Here is a 23096-nt window from a genome sequence, read left to right as displayed (position 1 = left end):
TGTTGATCCTCAGTCATTACGCATGACTATTGGTTCGGACCTCTGAACTGAGCCGGCCATTTTCCAAGCTCACGTCAGCTTGGAACTCTCGAGCTAAACTTACCCACAATCACACTCTCCCTGTTACCTCAGATTGAGTTTGCAAGTCAAAGAAGGTAGAGGCTACCTCTGGTCAAATAACCAAAGAGAACCGGATGGCGAGATCCACTAGAAACCACAGGCGGGGGAAAGAGGGAGGGTTGTAATGACTGAACGAGGAATACAGATAGAACGTTATGGTAAGAAAACTATCTGATCTTGTTAATCCTCGTTCATTCCTTACGCATGGGACAGAGTTCCCAGCTACCTCTATTCCTGGGAGGCTATCATGGAAGGACATTCCTGAGCACCATAGAACCGCAAGATGCTCTTCCCCTGGAGGCCAAATCTAATTTGTAAGGACTGATGAAGGTATGAGGCGTAGCCCAAGTTGCAGCTGCACAGATGTCATGTAAAGAAGCTCTGGCATGGAAGGCAGCAGACATTGCCACTGACCTTGTTGAATAAGCTTTAATGGTAGTAGGCAACGAGATATTACACTGTGTATAAAGGTTGCACAGTCCTTCAACCATCTAGCTGTGACCTTAGCAACAGCAGATCCTAATCTAGGTCCAGAAAAGGCCAAACTGGTCAGATTTACGAAAGGGATTAGTCCTGTTTAATTAAAAATGGATTTACCTGTGTACATCTAGGGTATGTAGGCAATACTCTCTTTTGAATGATTGGGAAAGAGAACTGGCAATTCAATGGCTTGATTAATGGACATTTCAGAGATCACATTAGGCAGAAATGACAGATTAGTTCTCAGACATTATCTCTATGCAAAATCAAGTATGGACTCTTGATACATAAAGCTTGAAGTTCAGCAATACGTCTGGCAGAAGTAATAGCGACCAAAAACAAGGTTTTCCATGACAAGGTTGCAAGAGGAGGCTGGTTCGAAAGGTGACACTGTCAGAGCTTGTAGAACTAATGAAATCCCATGGTTGAATAGGTTCTCTAAAAGGTGGCTTCAGATGATTCATACCTTTTATGAAGGTCTTGCACAATTTATGGGACATGAGGAATCTTGGACACCCTCATGAAAATTGGAAATTGCAGCCAAATGAACTCTAATGGTAGAGGCCGATAGACCCAATTGAAACAGGTCATCCAGATGGTCTAGTACTATCGACACTGGTGCTGAAAAGGGGTCTGCTTATTTATCTTTCAGCCAACAGGTAAATCTTTTCCACCTGCTCAGAGTAATTCTAGTGGAAGACTTGAGAAGCAATGAGAATATCACGTACTGGTAAAGAAAGATCATTCTACCTGGCAATCAAGGGAATTGGAGTAGCCAAGCAGTGAGCTTCAGGCTGTTCAGGTTGGGAGGAATCAGGTTCTATGGGTGAGCGATCAACTCCAGGGTTGGATGGAGAATCCATGGTCGATCTAGTAGGGGAGGCCAAAGAAGGGGGAACCAAATCTGTAGAGGCCAATATGGTGCTATGAGGATCACCTTGCTCTTCAACCGATGGACTTTCTTCAGAAACTGGGGAATGAGAAAGGGTGGAAATGCGTAGAGACCCGTGGGCCAATCATGGAGAGCGTCCCTGGGTGACTGTCCCGGAGGGGGAATCGGGGTGAAGTAGTTGCTGCATTTGTAGTTGGTCGGGGATGCACCGCAGCTATCAAGGGATTCAGGGACCACTCATGAGGTTGAAGAATGCACCTGCTGAGTCTGTCTGCTATCACGTTAGAACTCCTGGGAATGTGCGTTGCTAGAAAAAAAACGGTTGGTAGCCATCACCATATACTCATGGCCTCAACAAAGAGGGTAAGATTTGGTTCTACCTTGCTTGATGTACCAGACCGCCATTTGAATCGCAATTGTCCCAGACTGCAGCAGGTGATGGAATGCTTGCAACGCCGGAAGCACCGCCCTCATCTCTAGAACATTTATATGCAGATGGGCCTCAAGTTCGGACCAAGTGCCTTGGACTGTGTCCCTGACAGCCCCCCCCCATCAGGGAGTCTGTGGTCCCTCTGGCCTCGAGTTGCTGGGGGGAGAAGGGGCAAAACCATTGAGAGATTGTATGTCATCCATCAATTTAAATCCTGTTTGCACCTGTGGGTTACTCGAATCATAGCTGAAAAGGATACCATAGCAGTAGCCAGTGTAGAAGCCTCATGTGAAACCTGGCGAGGGGAACAATGGTGGTGGAGGCTGCCATGGAACCCAACAGCTGTAGAACAGAGTGAGCCGTGGATTTTCTTTGAAAGGACTGGAATTAGCTGTCGCTTTATCCTTAGAATTCTGTGCTCTGGAATAGCAGCTCTGCAGTTTGTGTCCAAGATAACCCCTGTGAATTCTGTCAACTGAGATAGGGTGAGATTGGATTTCTGCCAGTTTATGGTTATGCCTAGCCTTTGAGGTAATGGTGTGAACAGAGGAGCCCCTCTGTGCAAGTATATAGAAGATGTATAGAAGGCTGCAGGAGAAGATGGAGCCAAAATCACTAATGGAGCCGAAGGCCTCTGTGCCAAAGGTCTAGGCACCGAAAGCACTGGGGCTGAACGAGAGCACTCCAGAGCAGAAACGTCCGCCAACCAAAACCTAAAAAGGCTAGAGTCCCCAGCCAGGAACAAAGGTAAAGATTTGGCCTTAGTAGGAACATCCAATGGATCTAGGAGGGGATGAGGCCTCCAAACTAGAAACAGCCAAGGGAGATTTTAGAAGTCCTTTCAGTACCAGCTTGTTTTTCTTTTCCAACAAGGTTCTATTAGAAAAGTTCTCAAATAGTACAGGGTGGGTCAACAGACAAATGGGAAGCCCCCAAACAGAGTGTGCATCAGGAGGCAGTTTGTGTCCACAAACAGAACACCGCTTAAACCCTGGACTACCTTTACCTGCCATGACAGAAAAAACAGAAAAGGTACCAACAATGGTACAAGAGTACCCAAAGGTATGAGAGAAAAAGGGAAAGGATTACCAACTATGGTAATGAGAATACCTCGCAGTAAAAATGGTAAAGAAAGCAGAAAAACCTGAAGAAATTATGAACGCTAGATGCAATAGGGTAAGACAAAATATGAACTTTGACAGAAAAGTAATCTGTAAAGCTATTAAACAATTAACTATACTTAGCTCAATAGAAGTAAGCTTGACACGACTTAATGGCAACGCGGCAAAAAATCTGAGGTAACCGGGAGAAGGGGATTGTGGGTAAGAGTTTAACTCAAGAGTTTGAAGATGACAAGCTTGGAAAATAGCCGGCTCAGTTCCGAGCTCAGAACCGCTACCCATGTGTAAGGAATGAACGAGGATTAATATCAGCTGTAGTTTTCCAAGACCAATGCTGCAAGGAAGCTGAAGCTGCAGGCTCATAAGTAGCCAGGAGTCATTTTCAAATAAATTTTAAGATCCCAGGGAGGAGGAACAGGCTTCTTAGGAGGCCTAACATGAACACCTTTAAGGAATTGTTTAGCTTCAAATCTAGAAGCTAAAGGAGATAAAGGCAGACCATCAGAAATAGCTAAGTGGGCCTTAACAGAATAAGCCAATCCAGTGCAGAGCAACTCGCACAGATGGGAAAAGGATCATCCACAGAAAGTGGATCCAGGTTACGAGAAACAGAAAGTGTCCATCTGGATAAGGATTTCCTACTATTGGGTTTCCTGGCCTCCTGCAGGCACCCCAAGCACATCCTCAGAAAAGATGCATCTATGTGGAATCAAAATCTTGTCACCCAGTGGCAGTTCAACAGTGGGCAGGTGAGGATGGATGAGACCCTTGTGTGAATAAGTCCACCCTTTGAGGTAACTTGACTGCCCTTGGCTAAATGCAGAAGAGGGAACCAATGCAGTCACTGCCAAAAGGGCTTCACTAAGATTTTGGGAGACCCCCTTTGAATTTTAACAGGACTTATGGAATGAGGGGAGTTTGAAGGAAAGCAAACATCCCCTTAAAAAAAAAAAAAAAGACACAAGGAATCCATCTTCCAAACCACAGGACTTGTCTCTAGCACAAAAAAAAGCCCTGTTCAGAGGGGAGGCAAGACCTCAGAGTACCACCCCTCTAGTTTACATCCAGAAACGTCCCTGTGAAGCATCATTTGTGATATTGAGTAAAGGACTTGCTCGGTGGCTGCCAACACTATTTTGACCTGAGAATATAAACTGCATGAAGAGTCGCTTGATACTCTATAGCAAGATCCCACACTAGGAGTGCCAACAGGAAGATACATTGTCCCCTCCCATTTGTTTACATACACTGTGGTATTGTCTGTAAATAGCTTGAGCTCCAAGTCAGCAAGGAGCTGTTGAAGAGGCAAACGTCCTACACTTTTAGGGAGCCAAAAGCTGCACCCCCATCCCTCACCTGAAGTGTCTGAACAGCTCCTGAGAGGGACGAGGGGATGAAAAGGGAGCCCTGGACTTGCAGAACTGCTGAATCTACCCCTGAAGCTCCTCCCTGAGACAAGGAAAAGGAGCTACAAATTTGAGAGGGTGCACATGAAGCCAAATTGACTTCAGAAGCCAAAAACTAGTGTAGTTTGGCCAGACAGGATAGAAATGGTGGAGGTCATGAACCACAGAACACTCAAATTCCCTGGCTGTTAAGAGACCAGAGGAAAAGTTTAAAGGAAATGAGTGTTATGGCCTTGACAGGAGGCAAGTATGCCAGCACAACAGTCTGGATCCTGTACCCCAGAAAACCATGATCCTAAGGAGTCAAAAAACTTTTTTTTGAAGTTTGTGAACCCCATGCTTTGCAGAATGGAAATGGCAATATGAAGCTTTTGCAAAAAGACCTCTGCAGCAGATGCCTGAAAGAGGTCATCCAAGTAAGGAGACCTGGATCCCCTGAAGCCTGTAAAATCACAGAAATGAGGCATTTGGCAAATACCCTTGGGGCAGCAGAAAGGCCAAAGGGCAAAAGCAGAGAACTAAAAATGCCAGGAAGCAGAGGAAAAAACTTTCTGAAGAGGGGATGAATAGGGATATGGAGACAGGCATCCTCAAGACAGACACCAGATAAGCCTGAGGAAGCAAGAGGGCACCTTCAGAAAAGCAGAAAACAAGTGTAGAGGGCACCTTCAGAAAAGCAGAAAACAAGTGTAGAGGGCACCTTCAGAAAAGCAGAAAACAAGTGTAGAGGGCACCTTCAGAAAAGCAAGTGTAGAGGGCACCTTCAGAAAAGCAAGTGTAGAGGGCACCTTCAGAAAAGCAAGTGTAGAGGGCACCTTCAGAAAAGCAAGTGTAGAGGGCACCTTCAGAAAAGTAGAAAAGTAGAAGAGGGCACCTTCAGAAAAGTAGAAAAGTAGAAGAGGGCACCTTCAGAAAACAAGTGTAGAGGGCACCTTCAGAAAACAAGTGTAGAGGGCTTCAGAAAAGTGTAGAGGGCACCTTCAGAAAAGCAAGTGTAGAGGGCACCTTCAGAAAAGCAAGTGTAGAGGGCACCTTCAGAAAAGCAAGTGTAGAGGGCACCTTCAGAAAAGCAAGTGTAGAGGGCACCTTCAGAAAAGCAAGTGTAGAGGGCACCTTCAGAAAAGCAAGTGTAGAGGGCACCTTCAGAAAAGCAAGTGTAGAGGGCACCTTCAGAAAACAAGTGTAGAGGGCACCTTCAGAAAACAAGTGTAGAGGGCACCTTCAGAAAACAAGTAGAGGGCACCTTCAGAAAACAAGTAGAGGGCACCTTCAGAAATGTTTAGATGAGGGGTCTAGAATTGGTTTCCAGGGAAGAAAACATTCTAGAGTAAAAACCCCTCCCCATTTAGTACACAGGTGCCTCTAGTACCCAGAGTCAAAAGATCTCCAAGCACCCCTGGAAGAGTTATTCCAGAGGGGCTGAGGAATTCCCATAAAAGTGGGAAGAGATTTCTAGACCATGAAATATCCCTGACAATGGTAAGAACCCAGGAGTCCACAGTAATTCTTTGCCAAACAGGGAGACAGAAGAGAAACTGGAAACTTGCTAGGAAGAATAGGATAGTCAGATAGCACCTAGTTTATCAGGAAAAGATTGACAAATCTGAATAGCCTTTGCAGGAACAGCCCACTTGCCAACCTTTTCATTCTTAGGAGAGGAAGACTGGCTGTGAACAAAGGATGGCTTACTGGGTAGTTTGACATTTAGGCACAGGGGAAAACACGTTTAAGTTCCTGTAAAGCCTTGCCCTCATCCTGAAGGTACTTAAATCAGCAGCAGCCTCTCCAGACTAGTATCTAGAGGGGCAGACATCAAAAGCTTTAATGCCAGGCAAAGATTGAAGCTGAAGCTAATACCACCTCTGCATCACTGATCCAAAAGCAGCAGCCCTTGAACCAGTTGCTGCATAACTACACTTGATGGAATGATGAGCCACCTGGGATAAAGTCCCTAAAAGGAAAAGGGCAAGTTTTATCTTCAGAGTCTGGAAGATCACCTGACAGGCCTGGAAAAGGTGAGTACCTGGACATATGCATTTGACAATTAACAGCCCTAAAAGCCAAGGTAGCAGAAGTATAGACCTTCTTGCCTAGCCTTTCCATGGTTCTGCTATCAGAAGGCAGAAACTTGGAAGGAAGCAACTGAGGTTTGTTAGACACCAAGCGGTCAGCAGGACACTTGTACAAGAACTTAGTCCTCAGGCACACTATAGAACTTAAGGTTTCATGGGGGCAGGGGGCTGATAAATTTGAAGCCTTTGAGGAATTAGAAAAGGCATTCAACAAAGCAGTCAAACCAGAGGGACAGCAGGTCTGGAAGAATCCATCTGCAGTAGCTCATACCTTTTTTTCATCTCAAACCTGAGCACAATCCCATTTAAATAACTCCATCCTAGACAGCATCCAAAAGAAATCTCTTCAAAGGGAGTAGATTCTTCTTGCTCTGATCATACTCCACAGGAGCGGGAATCCAAGGAGTAAGCAAGGGAGTACTAGTCTGAATCTACCGCTTCAGAGGAATATTATTCTCTAGATTCTCTATTCTCAACAATGAAGTTGGGCCAACCTCAGCCATCATTCATCTTGGGAGGGACATCTGGTGGAGGCAAAACAGAAGATTCCGGCCTAGGTTTCTTGGCCTTCTTCCCAGGCGGCTGTCTCAGAGCAGGATGTTCCCTCCACTGTGTCTAGCAAGATTAAGATGTTCAAGATAAAGCACCAAAGAAAGCCTACCAAGGATTTTGGTAACAAAGGCCTGACATAACAGGATGTATGGTCATGTGAAGTGCCAAGGCAAAACACTATTCATGCATATATTTATGGGAAATGTCTCCTACACTGGCATTTACCCTTTGTGGATGACATGAAAGCCCACAAACAATACAGCAAAAGATCAAACAAACCTCCAACAGGGAACTTAACTGCTTCAAACAGAACAGGCATTCGGACAGATCAAAGATGGTGCCGACTGGCAGCAAAGTTCTGAGGATGGTATGTAGATGTCACCTTTGTGCCCTAAGCTATGCAAGGAACATGTGCATGACAGACTGTGCATTTTAAAGCAACCTAAAGGCTTTTGTACAATGCCCAGATGGCAGGGGATCCCTACTGTAAAATATTGCAACAATGAAACTGAAGGATGTCAGCAGCATGTAAGCTGGGTGTGTTGCCAATACTACTACAGACCTCATCCAAGCACAAGGAGCATTTACAAACTCAAAGCAAGATGTCCTAAAATTGATGCCAGAAACTCGGTCTATGGTGGAGGCTTAGGTGGAACCAAACCACAAAACATTGCACATTTAGAAAGGGTGTGTACAAGATTAACCCCTAGACTGCAGAGGTTAATCCATAAAACTTACAGTAAGAAGTTAAGCAGGTATACCAAGAATATTTACTGGGGAAAAGGGTAAATGGAATACAGATTTTTTGTGCAATTCTGCAGCTAGTGAAAAATTCAGTTGTAGTAAGCATGACCAGACATGACAAAGCTCCCAGACAGTTGAGAATCACATCTGGGAAAAGGAAATCTCTGCCAGGAGTAAACAGCTGAACTGCAGAGTTTTGATATGCAACACATCTGCACCATGGCTGTCCTAGTCTTCATTTGTGAAGAGTAAGCATGGATGTCTAAGAGAGCCATACATCTTGCAAGCTACTCCAAGTTTCCAAAAATAAGGCTGAAGACGTGGTTAGTGTATTAAGTCTTACAGCAAAGAATGGCCAACTTTATAAAGGTATTCCAACATGCACCTCCCAAGTCTGCACTACTTTTCACTTGTCCTTTCAGGTGAAGTCCAAAAAGAGTAATCTAAGAGAAAATCTGGTATCAATAGTGGAATACAGGAATAATCTAGTGCATTAAGTCCCCCTCACCATCTAGACTGTTAATGGGATGAAAACTGAAAAGCAAGTTTCCTAAATAAGCTACATCATGCCTGGGGGGGGGACACAAACAGTATATTCACTACAAAAGAAACTACAATAGAAACTGCAGGAAAACATGGAAAGCAAATTTTACAGTCCAACAGGTGAACTAGTTAAGTAGCTGACCCTAAGCCCAATGCTTTTTGTGGGGTTGACAATGATGAGCAACAAACAAATCTCAAACTTGGAATCTGAACAATGTCATTTGTCACAGGAGAATAAAGTGCACACTAAGAATAAAGAGTTGCAAACACTCCCAAGTAATAGTCAACAGTTTGAAATAAAATTCCTTCCACCTCCGTTTGCCTATTGTACAATTCAGTGCGAGTCACTTCAGACTGTGCTCCTGAGTTGGCTCTTTAAACCAATGGGCTTACCCAAGTACAAAGTCAATGAAGAACTGCTCCCAAAAGGAGCCCAAAGTGCAGCAGTGATCCTATTAGTGTGTCAGTGAGCTCAAACAGGCATGGTTTGCTGCAAAAAGTGCTGAAGTATGACAATATTAAAGCAGTTACTTGTCCTCATGTAACGGTAGCTATTAAATGCATACTCCTGCCCTGCTTAGACTGAAGATTCAATTTAACATGTGCAGAAGAGTCAGTTTCAGGTTATGGCAGCATATACAGTCTTAAAAGGCTTACAGAGTCCCTTCCTATCAGATTTACAGCCAATGACAGACTGCCCACAAAAAAGCAGATGCAGTAAACAGTGGCTATAAAATCCAGAAACAGCATCTCAAACCTAGACCCCATATCTCCCTTGTTGCAAGAGTACTGACAGGGACACCCAGCAAAAAGTTTGCCCAGTTTCATGTCTATGAAGGCCATTTGAAGACATTTATCCTACACTACGTTCACTCCTCTGAACTGTGAGCACTGACTTCAGGAAGCCAGTACACGGTTGCCAAGAGCCATTCAGGTACTAAGTTCTCTGCTGCACTGGTCTACAAAAAATATGGTTACTGAAGAAAGCCAAAATTGCTGGACATTAAAGGCAAGCCAGAAGAACCTACATAGATACTAGTCAAGGCAACTATCTGGCAACAAATCAGGCACCCTACATTACAAAGTAGAATCCATGAAAAAAACTCAGGTTATAACAGATGGGATGGTCACTCGAGTGCAGAAAGGGGGGATAAAGCCATTACTATTAGGATAAGGTACGGAAACCTACCTAAAATATAGGAAAGCCTGGCTTCTTGCTGAAAGGTGCTTTAAAGGACTTGCAACCAAGATGCAACACACTGGCAGTACAGCTCTCAGGGAAAGAGTGCCCCAACCTACAGGAAATGCCCTAACCAAGAATCTTATAGTTGAAACTACAAATTCAGGGCCCCTCCTCCACAGTCCCACACTGAAGCAGGGCTGCAGTATCAGAACTGGCAAAGCAGTACACCAGCATTACTAGCAAAGAAAACTATTTTAAACAAATGCTTTTCTCCACAAGCATGGATTACTCCCTTTTGGTATTAAATGGGTTTAAAATATAGTAAGATGCAGGCATTCCATCATGGTAACTGCTTGTTCTCTCAACCCAAAGACCAGCCAACCGCTGAGCCTGATTCGAACCTCATCTAAAAGTTGCCTTGCTTAACTAGGCCTCAAAAAGGTCACTCCTTTGATCAGTATGGCCAAGGAAGCTCCAGCAGCTGGGGGGGTTGAACAACATGAATCTTAGACTATACTACTCTTACTGCTAGAGTAGACAGCATGTCTAATGAAAATCTTTTACTAGAGAGAAAACAGTACAAGGGCTTGAATCTGCTAGATCAAGTGAGCCACCAATAGGGACCACAAAGCTGTTCTGCAAAGAACTCCAAAAACGGCCAAAGCTGTCCCTTGATACAAGACCTTCTCATGACTAGGTAATCCGCTTGCTGAATACCTCAAGCATCCTTGTGTAAAAACCTATAGCAATGATTAATGTGATGTTTGGAGCACAGATTAATGTCAGTGTGCTCTGGACTGTTTAATGGGACTGAATGAAGGCAGAAACTTCAATTACTGCTGTGACACGAACCCACCTACATGAGCACATGCAACTGGAGTCAACTTTTTGCTCCTTACAGTTTGTCACAACAGCATTAATCTTTCCAAGTAAAGCTGCCAACTTTGACTGGGGTGAAAGGAGCAACCTAGGGTCCATCATTAGTTACCAATATTTATAGCTTAAACAGAAAACCCACCTTTAATATTTAGTTTATTCTGAAATTCTTTTTCAAGTTCTTCTTTGTTGAACTGTGCATTTGCACTTTCAAAATCAAAGTCTCCTTCAAATTTAATTGCGTTTTCCTTTACTGTTCCTTGCCTGGCTTGCCCTCTTGCACGGTTTCTTGAGCGTCTATTTCCTAGAAAAGAAATAGAATTTTAATAAAGTCCACTCTACTGAAATTTCAGCTCTATTTAGTACAAGCCATATGAATGCATCCCAACTGCTTGCTTTACCTACAAGTAATGGTGACTCACATTGAAACCCCACCAAGTATAGCAACAGTACTTTAACAGCAATAATCTTGTTATACATATATTCTGACAGAAGTCTCGCCCTCAATCAGGCATCTTGTTGATCTTTATTCTGTACATTCAGTTTTAGTCATGAGCAATAGATGCGGGCTACAAACCATTCTGTTGCTCCAGTCTACCTCTACCTTGCATCATAATCAAGTATAACAAAAAACAGTGAACCCTATCCCAAGTAGTCTCACATGCATTAGTCAATTCCATCTTTATATCGTATTAGAGTACTACTTTGACAAGTATCCAAGGTCACAAGCACAGCCATTGTTAGGCTCAATCTTTTAACCACTTGTAACAAAACTGCTCAGGTAAGGGAGCCATCTGCCTCACAGCCCAGGTCACCATTTTAAAATGGCCATTTAAACTGCTCTTGGGGCAAAGTGACAAAGTATCTTGCATTACAGAGTGCGAGTGGTATACCATCACCAAAAATGGCTGGCACATTTAAATAATTGCATACACTTTCATTGCTTGCTTTCTCATGGAAAAAATGAAACCAGTTTTTCACCTGTAAAGTAAAAGGGCTTAATCAACCCACAGCATTAGACAGTACCAATACAGAGGACCCCCTCATCGCATCTGTCTGCACTTCAATCTCTTCAGTTTGGCTACTTTGAAGCAGAACTATTTTTGTGACCTAGCAAGAAATTTTTGTATACATATTTTGCAGGCCCATTTTACTAGTGAAAGAAAAACCTTGAAATGGGTTTTAGCATCTCTGGAGGGGTTCATGATTTAGTTCCAGTATGGATCATGTGAGGACTAATCCCATGAATGAAACAGTTGTATCCTCACGCCAGGTTCTGAAACACAGTAATTACAAGAACATATACCACCCCTCCCCCGTCAATTCCAAAGTCTGCTACAATTGATCTGGGAAAGGTTGCACCAAACTGTCAAGGTGCTGAAGCCATGCTCTAGCAACATAACCTCAAAGTATTTCCAAGAATGTAATCAAGCTATGGTTCAAGTGCCCATTTCCCAGCCATTAAAGCCCTTTAGTAAGAAACTGTGATGGCAGGCTGTATGCTGATTATAGGCAGGCTGTCACAAGCCACTAGCCAGTCTTCCTGCCACTTTCACCCTTCCCAGATGCACTAATCCAAAAAGTGGCCAAACAGGGATAACTGCATAAACCCACGCCAACAAAGTACAGTTTTGTACCTACCATAAATGTAGATGTTCGAGGATCCACATTGCTGCAGTCCTTACTATTGGGTAGTCCTACCAGAGTATATGGCTGACGTCAGTCAGGCGCGCGACTGACGCGCCAGTCACAGGGTACTAATGCGCATGACCAACGTCATATCCTCAGTCTTTTCTTGCCCCAGATGTCAGAAGACCCTAAAAGACAAGGCCCAAAATACCTGCAAAAATATGTACAATATATACAAAATATATACAAAATATCAGCATATAACCTCACCTACACAACCACCCCTAAACAGAGGAAGGAGGAGAACATCTACATTTATGGTAGGTACAAAACTGTACTATGTTCTTCACATTGCTGCAGTCCTTACTATTGGGTAGAATCCCAAAGCAGAGGTAAGGGAGGCTGGCAAATCAGTAAGAAGTAGGAGCTGACAACATGCCTTGCAAAAGCTGTGGCAAAACCAGCCCTAGACTTAGAGAGAGATAGGAAGGTGATAATGCTTGGAGAAGTATGCACTGAACTCCAAGTAGCTGCCTCAAAAATATCCTTAGTTGCCACCCCTTAGAAATGCTGTTGAAGTGGCAGTAGCCTAGTGGAATGAGGCCTAATCATCAGCTGGATCTCCTTCATGATGGATGAATAACAAAATGCAATGCAACACCCAATCCACCTAGAAATAGTTTGTTTTGACACAGGCTTGCCCTGCGACTCAAAAAAAAAAAAACAAACAACTGCTGAGACTGCCTAAAATCCTTAGTCCTGCTTAAATAATAACAAAAATCTTTTCCCCTTTATTTTGGGGGTCTGCATAAAAAGTACGCAAATGAATAGTCTGGTTTAAAGCCACACTAGAAACCACCTTAGGTATAATCATAAAGGAAGGATTAGTACGTAATGATACCTATCCTTATGGAAAATCAAAAGGGCTCTACTGCCATAAGGGCCTGCAACTCAGACACCCTTCTTGCAGAAGTAATAGCCAACAGAAAAGCAGTCTTCCATGACAAGTATTTCAATTCAGCAGTATTTTCCAACACAAAATTGAGATCCCAAGCAGGAGTAGGAGCTCTACGGGGGGGTCTATATTATTGCCCCTCTAAAAAACCTTGAAACAAAAGGGATGAAAACAATGGTGGGTCACAATCATAGTGAGCTGAAATTGCTGCAGCATGAATCTTAATGGAAGAGAAGGACAAACCTTTGTCCAGTAACTCAGTAAGATATTGAAGAGCCACACTCAAATTAGGCTCAGAAATCTCCAAATTCTTTGCTGTACTCCAAAATAAAAATCTCTTCCATTTTTCTTTCCTTGTACTAGGTCTTCTAGCTTCCATAATCACATTTAAAACTTGTTGAGGAAGTTGAGACCTGCTGTGTTTCAACACAGAATATGCCAGGCTGTTAGATGAAGAGAGTGAAGCTTGACATTGAGCAGATGACCGTCCTTCTGAGATAACAGATGAGGAATCAAAGGTAAAGGCCATGGAGGCTTCCTTACCAGACTCCTTAGTAGTGGGTACCAGTGTTGCCGAGGCCAATCTGGAGCTATCAAAATCATCCTTGGCTTGTCTTGTCTGACTTTTAATAGCACCTTTGGAAGAAGAGGCAGAGGCTGAAAGACAGAGCATCCACTTTCCAAGCTGTGTGATGAAACCCCTTTGTGCAAAACTTTGGCAGCTGGTGGTTTAGTGGAGAAGCGAACAGATCTATGTCTGGAGTTCCCCATGACACTGTCAATTTCTGAAATACATGAAGATCCAGTTTCCACTCGTGGGGATCCATGATTTGTCTGCTTAACACATCTGCTAAGGAGTTCTGTGCTCCCGGCAGAAACCTTGCCTGAAGAGTTAGTTGCAAGCGTCTCCCATAAAATCATTGCTTGCCTGCATAGAGGATAAGAATGTGTTCTGTTGATGTACCACATGACAGTTGTGTTGTCTGTTAGAATCAACACCTGCCCTGGAAGTAGTAACTCCTTGAAAGCCATTAATGCAAACTGGACTGCTAACATCTCCTTCATGTTGATATGTAGATGCTGTAGTCTGGCAGGCCACTTGTCTTGTATCCACTTTCCATTCAGATGAGCTCCCCAAGCAATGTCCGAGGCATCTGTCGTTAAACTGGCCGGGTCACAGATGTTTAGGTGACATTCCTGAGCCCACCAAAAATTCTTTTGAAGGCAAGGTATTATTTGAATGACAGTGTCCAAATCCTGGCAGTGCTGTGTCCATACATTTTGAGATACCATTGTAGCTTCCTCATATGCAGTTTGGCATTGGGAAGCATGCCATGAACCCTAATGCTTGAAGGACTGTCCTTGCAGTCAGCTGATGAGATAGTTGATGGAAGTAAAGTGATAGACTCTTTTGTTTGTCCAAAGGCCATCTGGGCTGCTGTATTCAGTCTCACACCCAGAAAGCACATGTCTTGAGAGGGTACTAGACTGGACTTTATTTCGTTCACAGAATACCCTAGGCATCTTAGCACTGCTATAACATATTCCAGATGCTGTAGAAGGTCTTCCTTTTCTTGAGCCAGAATCAGGCAGTCGTCCAAGTAAGGATAGATTTGAATTCCTTTTAGCCTGAAGTAAGCTATCACTGGAGCCAGAACCTTTGTGAATACTCTTAGATAAGCCAAAGGGCAATGCAGAGAACTGATAATGAGAATTTCCAGCTCGAACTTCCATACTCTGCAAGTCAGTCTTATAGGCACATGAAGGTAAGCTTCCTTGAGATCTAAAGTTACCATCCAGTGATCTTTGCCCAGCAGAGGTAAAAGCTGTTGTAACGTCAACATCTTGAACTTGGGAATGTCCAGATAAGTGTTGAGGATAGATAAATCCAAAATTGGTCTCCACGTGTTCCCCTTCTTTGGTACTAGGAACAGGCGAGAATAAAATCCTAGGCCCTTTCTGATACAGGGACTGGCTGAATGGCCCCTATTTGGAGTAACTGAGAAATTTGCTTGTGAGCCTCTTTCCTTTGTGGAGGAGGAACGTCTGGCATGCCTTTGAAAGGGGCAATGTATGGAAATAAAACCTGTAACCGTGGTGAATGATATCCAACACCCATCTGTCTTGAGTAATTAAATCCCAATTTTCCTTGAAAAGAGACAGTCTTCCTCCCAAAGGAGCTGCCAGACGAGAATCTACTGGCAGCTGAAAAGGCAGGTCATTGGGTCTGTTTGCGAAAGGACTGACCCCTGCCCTCACCAGAAGTCTGAGCAGGTGAACTCCCTGTTCTAGGCCTAAAAGAACCTTGAGCTCTGCCCCTACCATGTCTAGACCTACCCCTAGACTGGGAATCATAAGCAGGATATGTCCATCCCTTAGTAGGCCAATTTCTACTAAACTTTGGCTGCAAAATCTTTAACAGTTTGCATAGACTTAGCTTTGTCCTCCATCTTCTTTAAAACTGCTTCCACAGGCGAACCAAACACATCAGTCTGTAAAGGAGCATCCAAAATCCTTGTCTTAACATGCTCAGCTAAATTCTGATCCCTCAACCAGGCATGCCTAGAACAGAACTAGTGGCAGCCACCCTCGAGGAGGCCTGTACAGCATCAAAACCACATTGCAAAGAATGCTTACCCACTTGTTCAGACACATGAACTAAATCCAGCAACTCTTTACACTCAATACCTTCCGCCAAAGCATCCACCTTAGATTTCAGTTGTGAAAGGAGATAATTTTGATATTTAAGCATGTGAAACTGACAATTCAACGCCTCATGGCTAAAGTGGAAGAAGTATACACTTTCTTTCCCCATCTATCCAAAGCCCTTGCCTCTTTATCAGTGGGAACAGGGTTTTAACCACAGAGGCCTTAACACCTTTAGGTCCCTGAGAAACAGTTTCTAGGACTCTTAAAAGATACTTATGAGCTTCAGGCACCCTATAGTACCTATCAGGTTTAACAGGAGCAGGAGGCAAAGAATCAGGGTTCAGGAAGCCTCTGCAAAACATCTTCCACCACATTCAACACAGGAGGTATAGCTAAGGGCCTATGCTGGGGCAAAAACAGAATTCCTAAGCCTTTTCCTGGAATCAGAGTAATCCTGGCCTTCCCATTTAAAGTGCTCCCTCATGGAATGCAGAGTCTCTGAAAATGAGAAATCCTCAGGAGGAGAAGCTGTAGGAGTGGAATCATCCACATCAGAATCAGAATAAGGAGGATACTCCTGCAAATCTTCCAGAAGACTCAGAAGCCTCTGAACACTGTTCAAAACTATCAAACTCCGGTTCCACCCTAGGCCTCTTATCAGGAGGGGGCATAGAACCTCTAATCATAGTAATCAAATCTTCTGCCATTTTAAGCATATGTTTCTTAGGCATAGAACCTGAAATGCTAGGAGAAGCCCCCACTGAAGCTGAACTTGGCCTACCTCTCAAAGAAGTTTTGGCAACAGAAGGAGAGGCCCTAACTACCTTGGGAAGAGAGGGAAGAACAGTTACCTGAGAAGCCCCCTCAGCCTGGCCTACCTCCTGAGAAGGCACATCCTGTAACAGTAAAGTCTCTGCCTGAGACTCCAAAGAAACTCCTGGCAAAACCTCTGGCTCCACTGAGTTGTCTAAAGAACGGGACTGCGGTTCATCAACCCTAGGCAGCTGTTTTGTCCTTGGCGGAGCATCCGGCGGCATTTTATAATTGCAACGCTTCCCAAACACTAACCTGGCACAGTCTAACCGTCTCTTAATAGTGCGTTTGTTAAACCTAGCACAAGAGCGGCATCCAACAACGTGCTCAGGCCCTAAACAAGGTATACACAAGGTATGGTAATGCCTATGAGGTATCTGTTTCCCACAAGAAATGCAGTTATTCACTTTTTCTGACATCCGGTTAAATACTGAGGCAAGAAAAACCAAAATGTTGCCAACTCTGATTCGGTCTGAAACTCCGGCGGAAATATTTCAGAACGCCAACCTGCACTCGCAAAACTGCTTCTGCATCGGACCATGCGGCAAAAGACTGAGGATATGGCGTCGGTCATGCGCGTGAAGTACCCTGGCGTACGTCAGTCTAATGCGCCCTCTGGTATTCGGGCCGACTGGACAGCGGACTACCCAATAGTAAGGACTGCAGCAATGTGGAACGAAGAACATCAGTAAAGTGGATACAAAGACTGGAAAAGCTTAAATGTGCTTCTGTAAACAAAAAGCAAAACCAAAGATATGCAATACCTCACTTTAGACTTCACAAAATGTTTGTGTGCCATCTTCAAGTGAACCTCCTATGTTTTGTTTGGTGCTAGCCTGTAGCTGATGAGCCACTGGTGTACAGCTTATTTTTTTGTAAAGGAGTCAAATGCAAGCAGTTAAGTGGGATTAAATCTGCTTGCAGACCTTTACTTGCATGGCTTCTACATTTTCTACAAATCCAAACACAATACTTTCAGCACACTGCTTGCAGTACCAGACTATTACCAGTAATGAGCATTCCACTAGTACAGTTTATACTAAACACTACAGCCTCAGACTGGTCAATCATGTCATGACCTTTGGTTTATAAATTAAACAGCCACTTCCCAATCTGATTCCCTATTAGGACTTTTGCTGCTCCCAAACTATGCTGCACTGAAGTGATGCCCACATGACATTTACAGTTGCACAAAGTACTCAGCCAGCACTGTTAAAACCTGTTATCAAGGTCCCCTTTCCCCCTCAAAGAAAACTGTGGTAAGCCTCAACTAAAATAGTAATTATACAGGCTGATGGAAAGGTAGCTTTACTGTTATAGTATTTTAATCTCTCAAAGTCTTTTGGGTTTCTAATACCATGACTGGAATAGACATTCTTAAGTCAGTAAAGCTGAAATTAGTATTGTTTCAATCTTTGGCATTTAGCCAGAAGTGCTCTTCTCAGCACTCGCAATGTGCCCAGTAATGACTCCTGCAATTCATATTGAGTTACATGTACTGGCAACAAAGAATCCAGTCATACTTGGATACAAGACCGGTTGCTCTTACAAATATTTGAACTGTCTGGGTAACCTTCCATATTGCCCTCATTTCTGCTTGTAAATCCTGGTATTTTATGAGTCTGTACAAGAGACATTGTAGTCACTAGGTGTAGCAATTTCAATGATCAATGCTTCATGGACTACTATATTTGGTTTTCTTGCATCTATTTTTTTGGAACTGTTGGTAATGGGTGATGTCATGTGATATAAACTTCAATTTCTATAATGCTTTGTTGCTAGTTACCTGTGCTTTTCAGTGACTTCAATATTATGTATGCACAATCCCCAATGCAACAATCTTGCCACATTACGTCTTTCAGTACAATCCTCATTAGTATATTCACAACCTGCAACAAGAGACTTTTACAGTTCTGTTTTAGTAAACCTACATTTGTCTGTTTCTCCTGCATGTTCAATGGACTTTGTTAAACAGTGTCCACTGTCCACTATCTTGGGCCGCCAATGTTGACCTTTCATCTTTTGGTTTAAAATTTACCTCTCCTTAACCATTCCTGTGTTTGATCCTATTCCATGTTCCACAAGTTTTCTATTCTTGCAAATGCATTTGTGCACTTTCCACATTTACCATCTCATCTGATCCTTCTTATATTCTTTTTTGGCACATTGTTGGTGCCCGATTTTACACTTCATTTGATTTCCCTTCTCGCTTGACATATGCGTCTGCTAAACTAAGCAAGGAAGTCATCTACTTCTCAGGTTTCAAAACATTTGGGACTAGGTCAGCAGACATGTATGCAGTCCGACTGCAGATCTATACATGCAATAAATTTCAAATAGACCCATACCTCGTTCAGAACGGGGAATATATAGTTTTGGCATATGATTTTTATAAATTGTTTGAGCATGAAGCATCCTTGTTTTCCTGCCCAATCGATCCAACACCTTTTGGGGACAGTCGCACTCAAAAAACTAAGTTAGGACAAATTGTTCTTAGATGTCAATGCTGTTTTCAGTATTAAGGAATTTTAGAAAACTAAAAGTTATTAGCATTTGTTCATGTTTTACTATTCATCCTTCAATTCCCAAATATTTATATACTCCTCTCCTTGCTCAAGTTCTTATCACATTCCTGTCCCAAACTTTTATTGGTGCTGCAGCTTTTCTGCTTTAAAAGGAGGCTTTTGCACATCTTGACCAAATGACACTCTTATCTGAAAGTTCTGACCGCTTGCAGTTGTACTTTACAGTTCATCGGATGAGCTATACGGTTTAAAACTCTACAAAAACAAGTTTTTCTGGGAGGCAAATTGTAGCAATGACCCAACCTGTTAGACAGCTTAAAGGAAAGACGAAACTGCAGCCGTGACATTCACCCTATAATGTTCCCCTTTGAATTTTTATTCTTAGAATAATATGTCCTTTATCATGCCTTAACTGCAAAGTGGTTTGCCATGCTTTCATGGTCACTGTAATGTAATCAGTTTAGGGCATATCTTGTATGTACATTTTTAAGCACCATTACCCATTAACGTGGGATACGGTCCCATGCTTTTGACACTTTAGTCTATCCATGCCACTTTGTAGCCTCTTAATGGAGTGGCCACAGTTACGGTATACTTGAACAGTATCCTGCTGGAGGCTCATTGTAATAGTACTCTACACACAAGCCACCCATGCCAAAGCCTGCCCTACCACTAATGCAAGTCTTGTTGGGTCTTTCAGCTTTTCCCTGTTAGGGGTCGCCACAGCAGAACTCCAGTCCGCTAATGATGGGCAGTAGATTTTTATGTGCAGAGTTGCCAGCCCTGACGCACTTTCAACAAAGGTACGTCCATTCACGCAGGTCTCCACACAGAAGCAGCTTTAGCTGAGAATCGAACAAAACATCTTACTGTGAGGCGACAATGCTACCGCAGCACCACCACAGCATACTAATGCAAGTCTTATAACCATCTGAATTCTACACTACAGTCTCTTCAAAACACTGCTCAATTAGTGTTAATATGCCAGTTCCTCTTTTTGGCTCCGAACACCACACTGGCAACCCCCAGGGACTCCTCCACTAGTTCTATCAGGTCCTTCCTCCCCAAAGTATTGCTTACCCATGGCCCAAGCCACTCAAGTTCAAATAGCAGCTGAGACTTGAAACTGTGCAGTCAGGGAAGATAAAGGGTGCTCAACTATGCAGACAAGGAAAACAGTGCCCAGAGTACAGGGGGCATATCCACAGATACCTTTGCAGTGGAGGCGAAGGACATGCCAGGGTGTTGTACAAAGGGCAAGACTGTCAAACAGGCATGAATGATTTGCCAGCACAGCCCAACTGCATACCTTCCCCGTGACAGATGAGTGCAAGGGTGTCACTTAAAGGAAGCTCAGTAACATGACACTGCCCTAGGAAACCTCTCATCGCTGGCCCAAGCATTCCTCAGTAAGTCTAGGGGATAGTCAGGTTTGACGGACTTTGGACAAGTTAAGGCCCTGGGAGCAGCTAATCAACTGTAGACAGCAAAAACAGTAGAACCAGAGAGCTTTTTTCCAAGTATACCTAAAACTGTCTAAATACAAGTACAAATTTCTTGCACTACAGCAGTGTGCCTGAAAGTCTGTAGACCAGCAGAATTGTGGAAAATGAGCAGAGTACTAAATTCTGCCAGATATAACCACTATAAAACAAGCTTTCAGGGAGAGGTATTACAACTATGCCAGCCCAAAATGAGGCAAGTGCTTCACCCAAGCTGGCATCTCAGGCAAAGCTTTCTAATAACCTGCAACGCACCCTGTGGAAAAAGTGTAGATACTGCAGAAACAGTTGGAGGAATGTAGTCAAGTAACCTTGGCATAAGCCATAAAGGCTTCCAGTCATGTATCAAGTTAGTCTTCCACTTCTGAATGCAAGTTTATTACACATTTCTTTGCTCCCCAAAGTACTGTTTGGAAACTACCAACATTCACTGTTCTGACACTGATGCAAAATCTTGCTTCACAAAGGATTTGTGTAAAAGTCATGGATGTAGTGAGTGAGTCAGCAGAGGAGTACTGCCCAATTTAGTAAGTTTTTGGATCAAGTCATATTGCAAGGTTCAAATTCAGGTGAAGGCAGCAATTTCAACCATGTAAACTGATGCAGTGGGTGGTGAGCAGTGTCTCTATGCCTTTGTACAAACTCCTCATAAATGCACAGATCCAGCTTGACTGCAAATTGAGCTTTGTGACTGTTGAAAGTTGCAAGGTGATCTATAAAGTTACTACCTAAATTCCGATTGCCTCTTTATACAGTTAGAGGGGAACCATGCTTATGTACACCAAGAATATCTGCTTTTAAAAGGCAGCTTTATGCCAGGACATTCATATACCTACACATTTTAGACTGATAAGCAATGTATCCTGCTGAAAGCTTGTACTGAAACAAATGGTTTCCCCATTCACAACTGACGAGCTATGCAAGGAAAATATGATGCAAATCTGCACTACTGAAATGTTTATGTAACCGTATAGTAATCATTTCTAATGAACCTGGTTTGATTCACTACAGTGAAGTCCTGTACAAGACCAGGAGAAAGTTAACTTAGAATTCTTATAAGCAAGTTTATTTTTCCAAGGGAAACTCATTAGAACAACCAGATTGCCCCAAGGAGAGAGGGCTGGAGACTGAAGCGCTCTTCAAAATAGTAAACCTGTTCAATGGGATGACCGTTCTCACCTTCAAAACAAACAGCTTGGATGCTTGTTTTGCTTTAGGTGTACAAACGCTATGTGGCAGATACTTGGGGGGGGGGGTTTGCATACATATTAAAAATGGCAGAAATAAGCTAAACTAGTACTAGGAATCGAATGTACCACAGGAAGATGCTGTTAAGTCCATGTCCACAGGATGCCATACGAGAGAACTGAGCTTTAAGTAAAAAAAACAAAAATACAAATTTCAGGATGGAGTTTAACACCTTTATCCCTTAGAAAGCAAACCATATTAACACTTTCCATTTACACAATGTTTTTACCCAGTCCAACATTAAATTGCTTAAGTTCTGCCTTCTCTAAAGCTTCCTACCTCCTGCTGATTATTCTGCATGCATTTGTTCCCAGAATTAATTTCTTTGATTTGTTCCTTCATTTTTCAAAATTTCCCCCTTCCAGTTCTTAATATTCAATATTTCAAATAGAGTTGGTTTAGACAAACTTTCCATGTTCTAGTAATTGCTTTTTGGCAATTAAGTCTTAGTAGGTCTATGCAATTCAGATCTAGTGTCCCAGGTCAAAATCAGATCCTTCATTCCTGCCACTGGCTCACCCAATATTTCTGGCTGTAGTCTGCAGGGAATTAAACTCTCTCATTACACTCCCCACAAAAAAACTTCCCCCAGTAACCTCTTCCTCATACCTCCAACATTTGCTACCTATCCGAGGAAGTCTGCTTGGGGTATAAAGATACAAATGCAAAACTTCACAGAAAAGATCCTAAACCATGTGGACTTGTTGCATACTTGGGAGCCGTACTCCTGCCTGCCTATTCTTAGAAAATGCTTTTCCAGTCTTCTCCCAATCTTTCCTAACTTACTTTGATTCTTGGTTATCATGCAACAGTTTATATGCTCTAATTATCCTTTTAAGCAGCAGCTTCTGCTTTACATTTGACTTAATTCAACCAGGTCTTTCACTCAAAATTCCCCTATCCCCTTCACTTTGCTTACTCTATCAATACCTCTATCAATACCTGGTGAAGTCTCTAGCCTCAAAGTCCAAATGTTTTCCTAGACTCATCCTATTTACTTTTCCCTCTAGTTAACTGCTCAATACCTTGGTTCCGTTGCCAATTAAATTCCATCCTCTTTTTACCCATTTTCTGAACCTCTATTTACAGTTACTCCTATTGACAAACTGCTCTCTCCATTCTTAGGTTAGGCCTCAATGAATAAATTTAGGAAATGCAATGTTATCCATTTAGCTAGTTAGTTCTGGAGACTTTTCCACCTTATTGCTAGAAAAGGAGAATTAATATTTTCCTAAACTCCTTAGTCCTGTGAATTTGAGGCAAATTATGGTAGAAAAAGGATTAGTGTGTAAAGCAACTGTCAAAAATCAAATGCAGTGGTTTCAAAGAGTGCTTGGAGTTTAGAAACTTATCCTG

General features: G+C 42.9%; 1 protein-coding gene across 1 annotated transcript in view; it reads right to left on the bottom strand.

The window, feature by feature from the left end:
* The window catches only part of LSM14B (LSM family member 14B), a gene marked incomplete in the record, with an annotated part of 815052 nt that overhangs the window by 255231 nt on the left and 536725 nt on the right, over positions 1-23096 (bottom strand). Inside the window, 1 exon segment of the mRNA XM_044090355.1 lies at positions 10562-10723. Coding sequence (XP_043946290.1) covers positions 10562-10723 — 162 coding nt within the window.

The sequence above is a fragment of the Protopterus annectens genome, chromosome 12.part0 (genome assembly GCF_019279795.1).
Source record: "Protopterus annectens isolate FY-2018-M chromosome 12.part0, PAN1.0, whole genome shotgun sequence".
NCBI classification, from domain to species: Eukaryota; Metazoa; Chordata; order Ceratodontiformes; family Protopteridae; genus Protopterus; species Protopterus annectens.
Note: the sequence above shows the minus strand (reverse complement) of the source record. Positions and strands in the feature narration are given on the sequence as shown.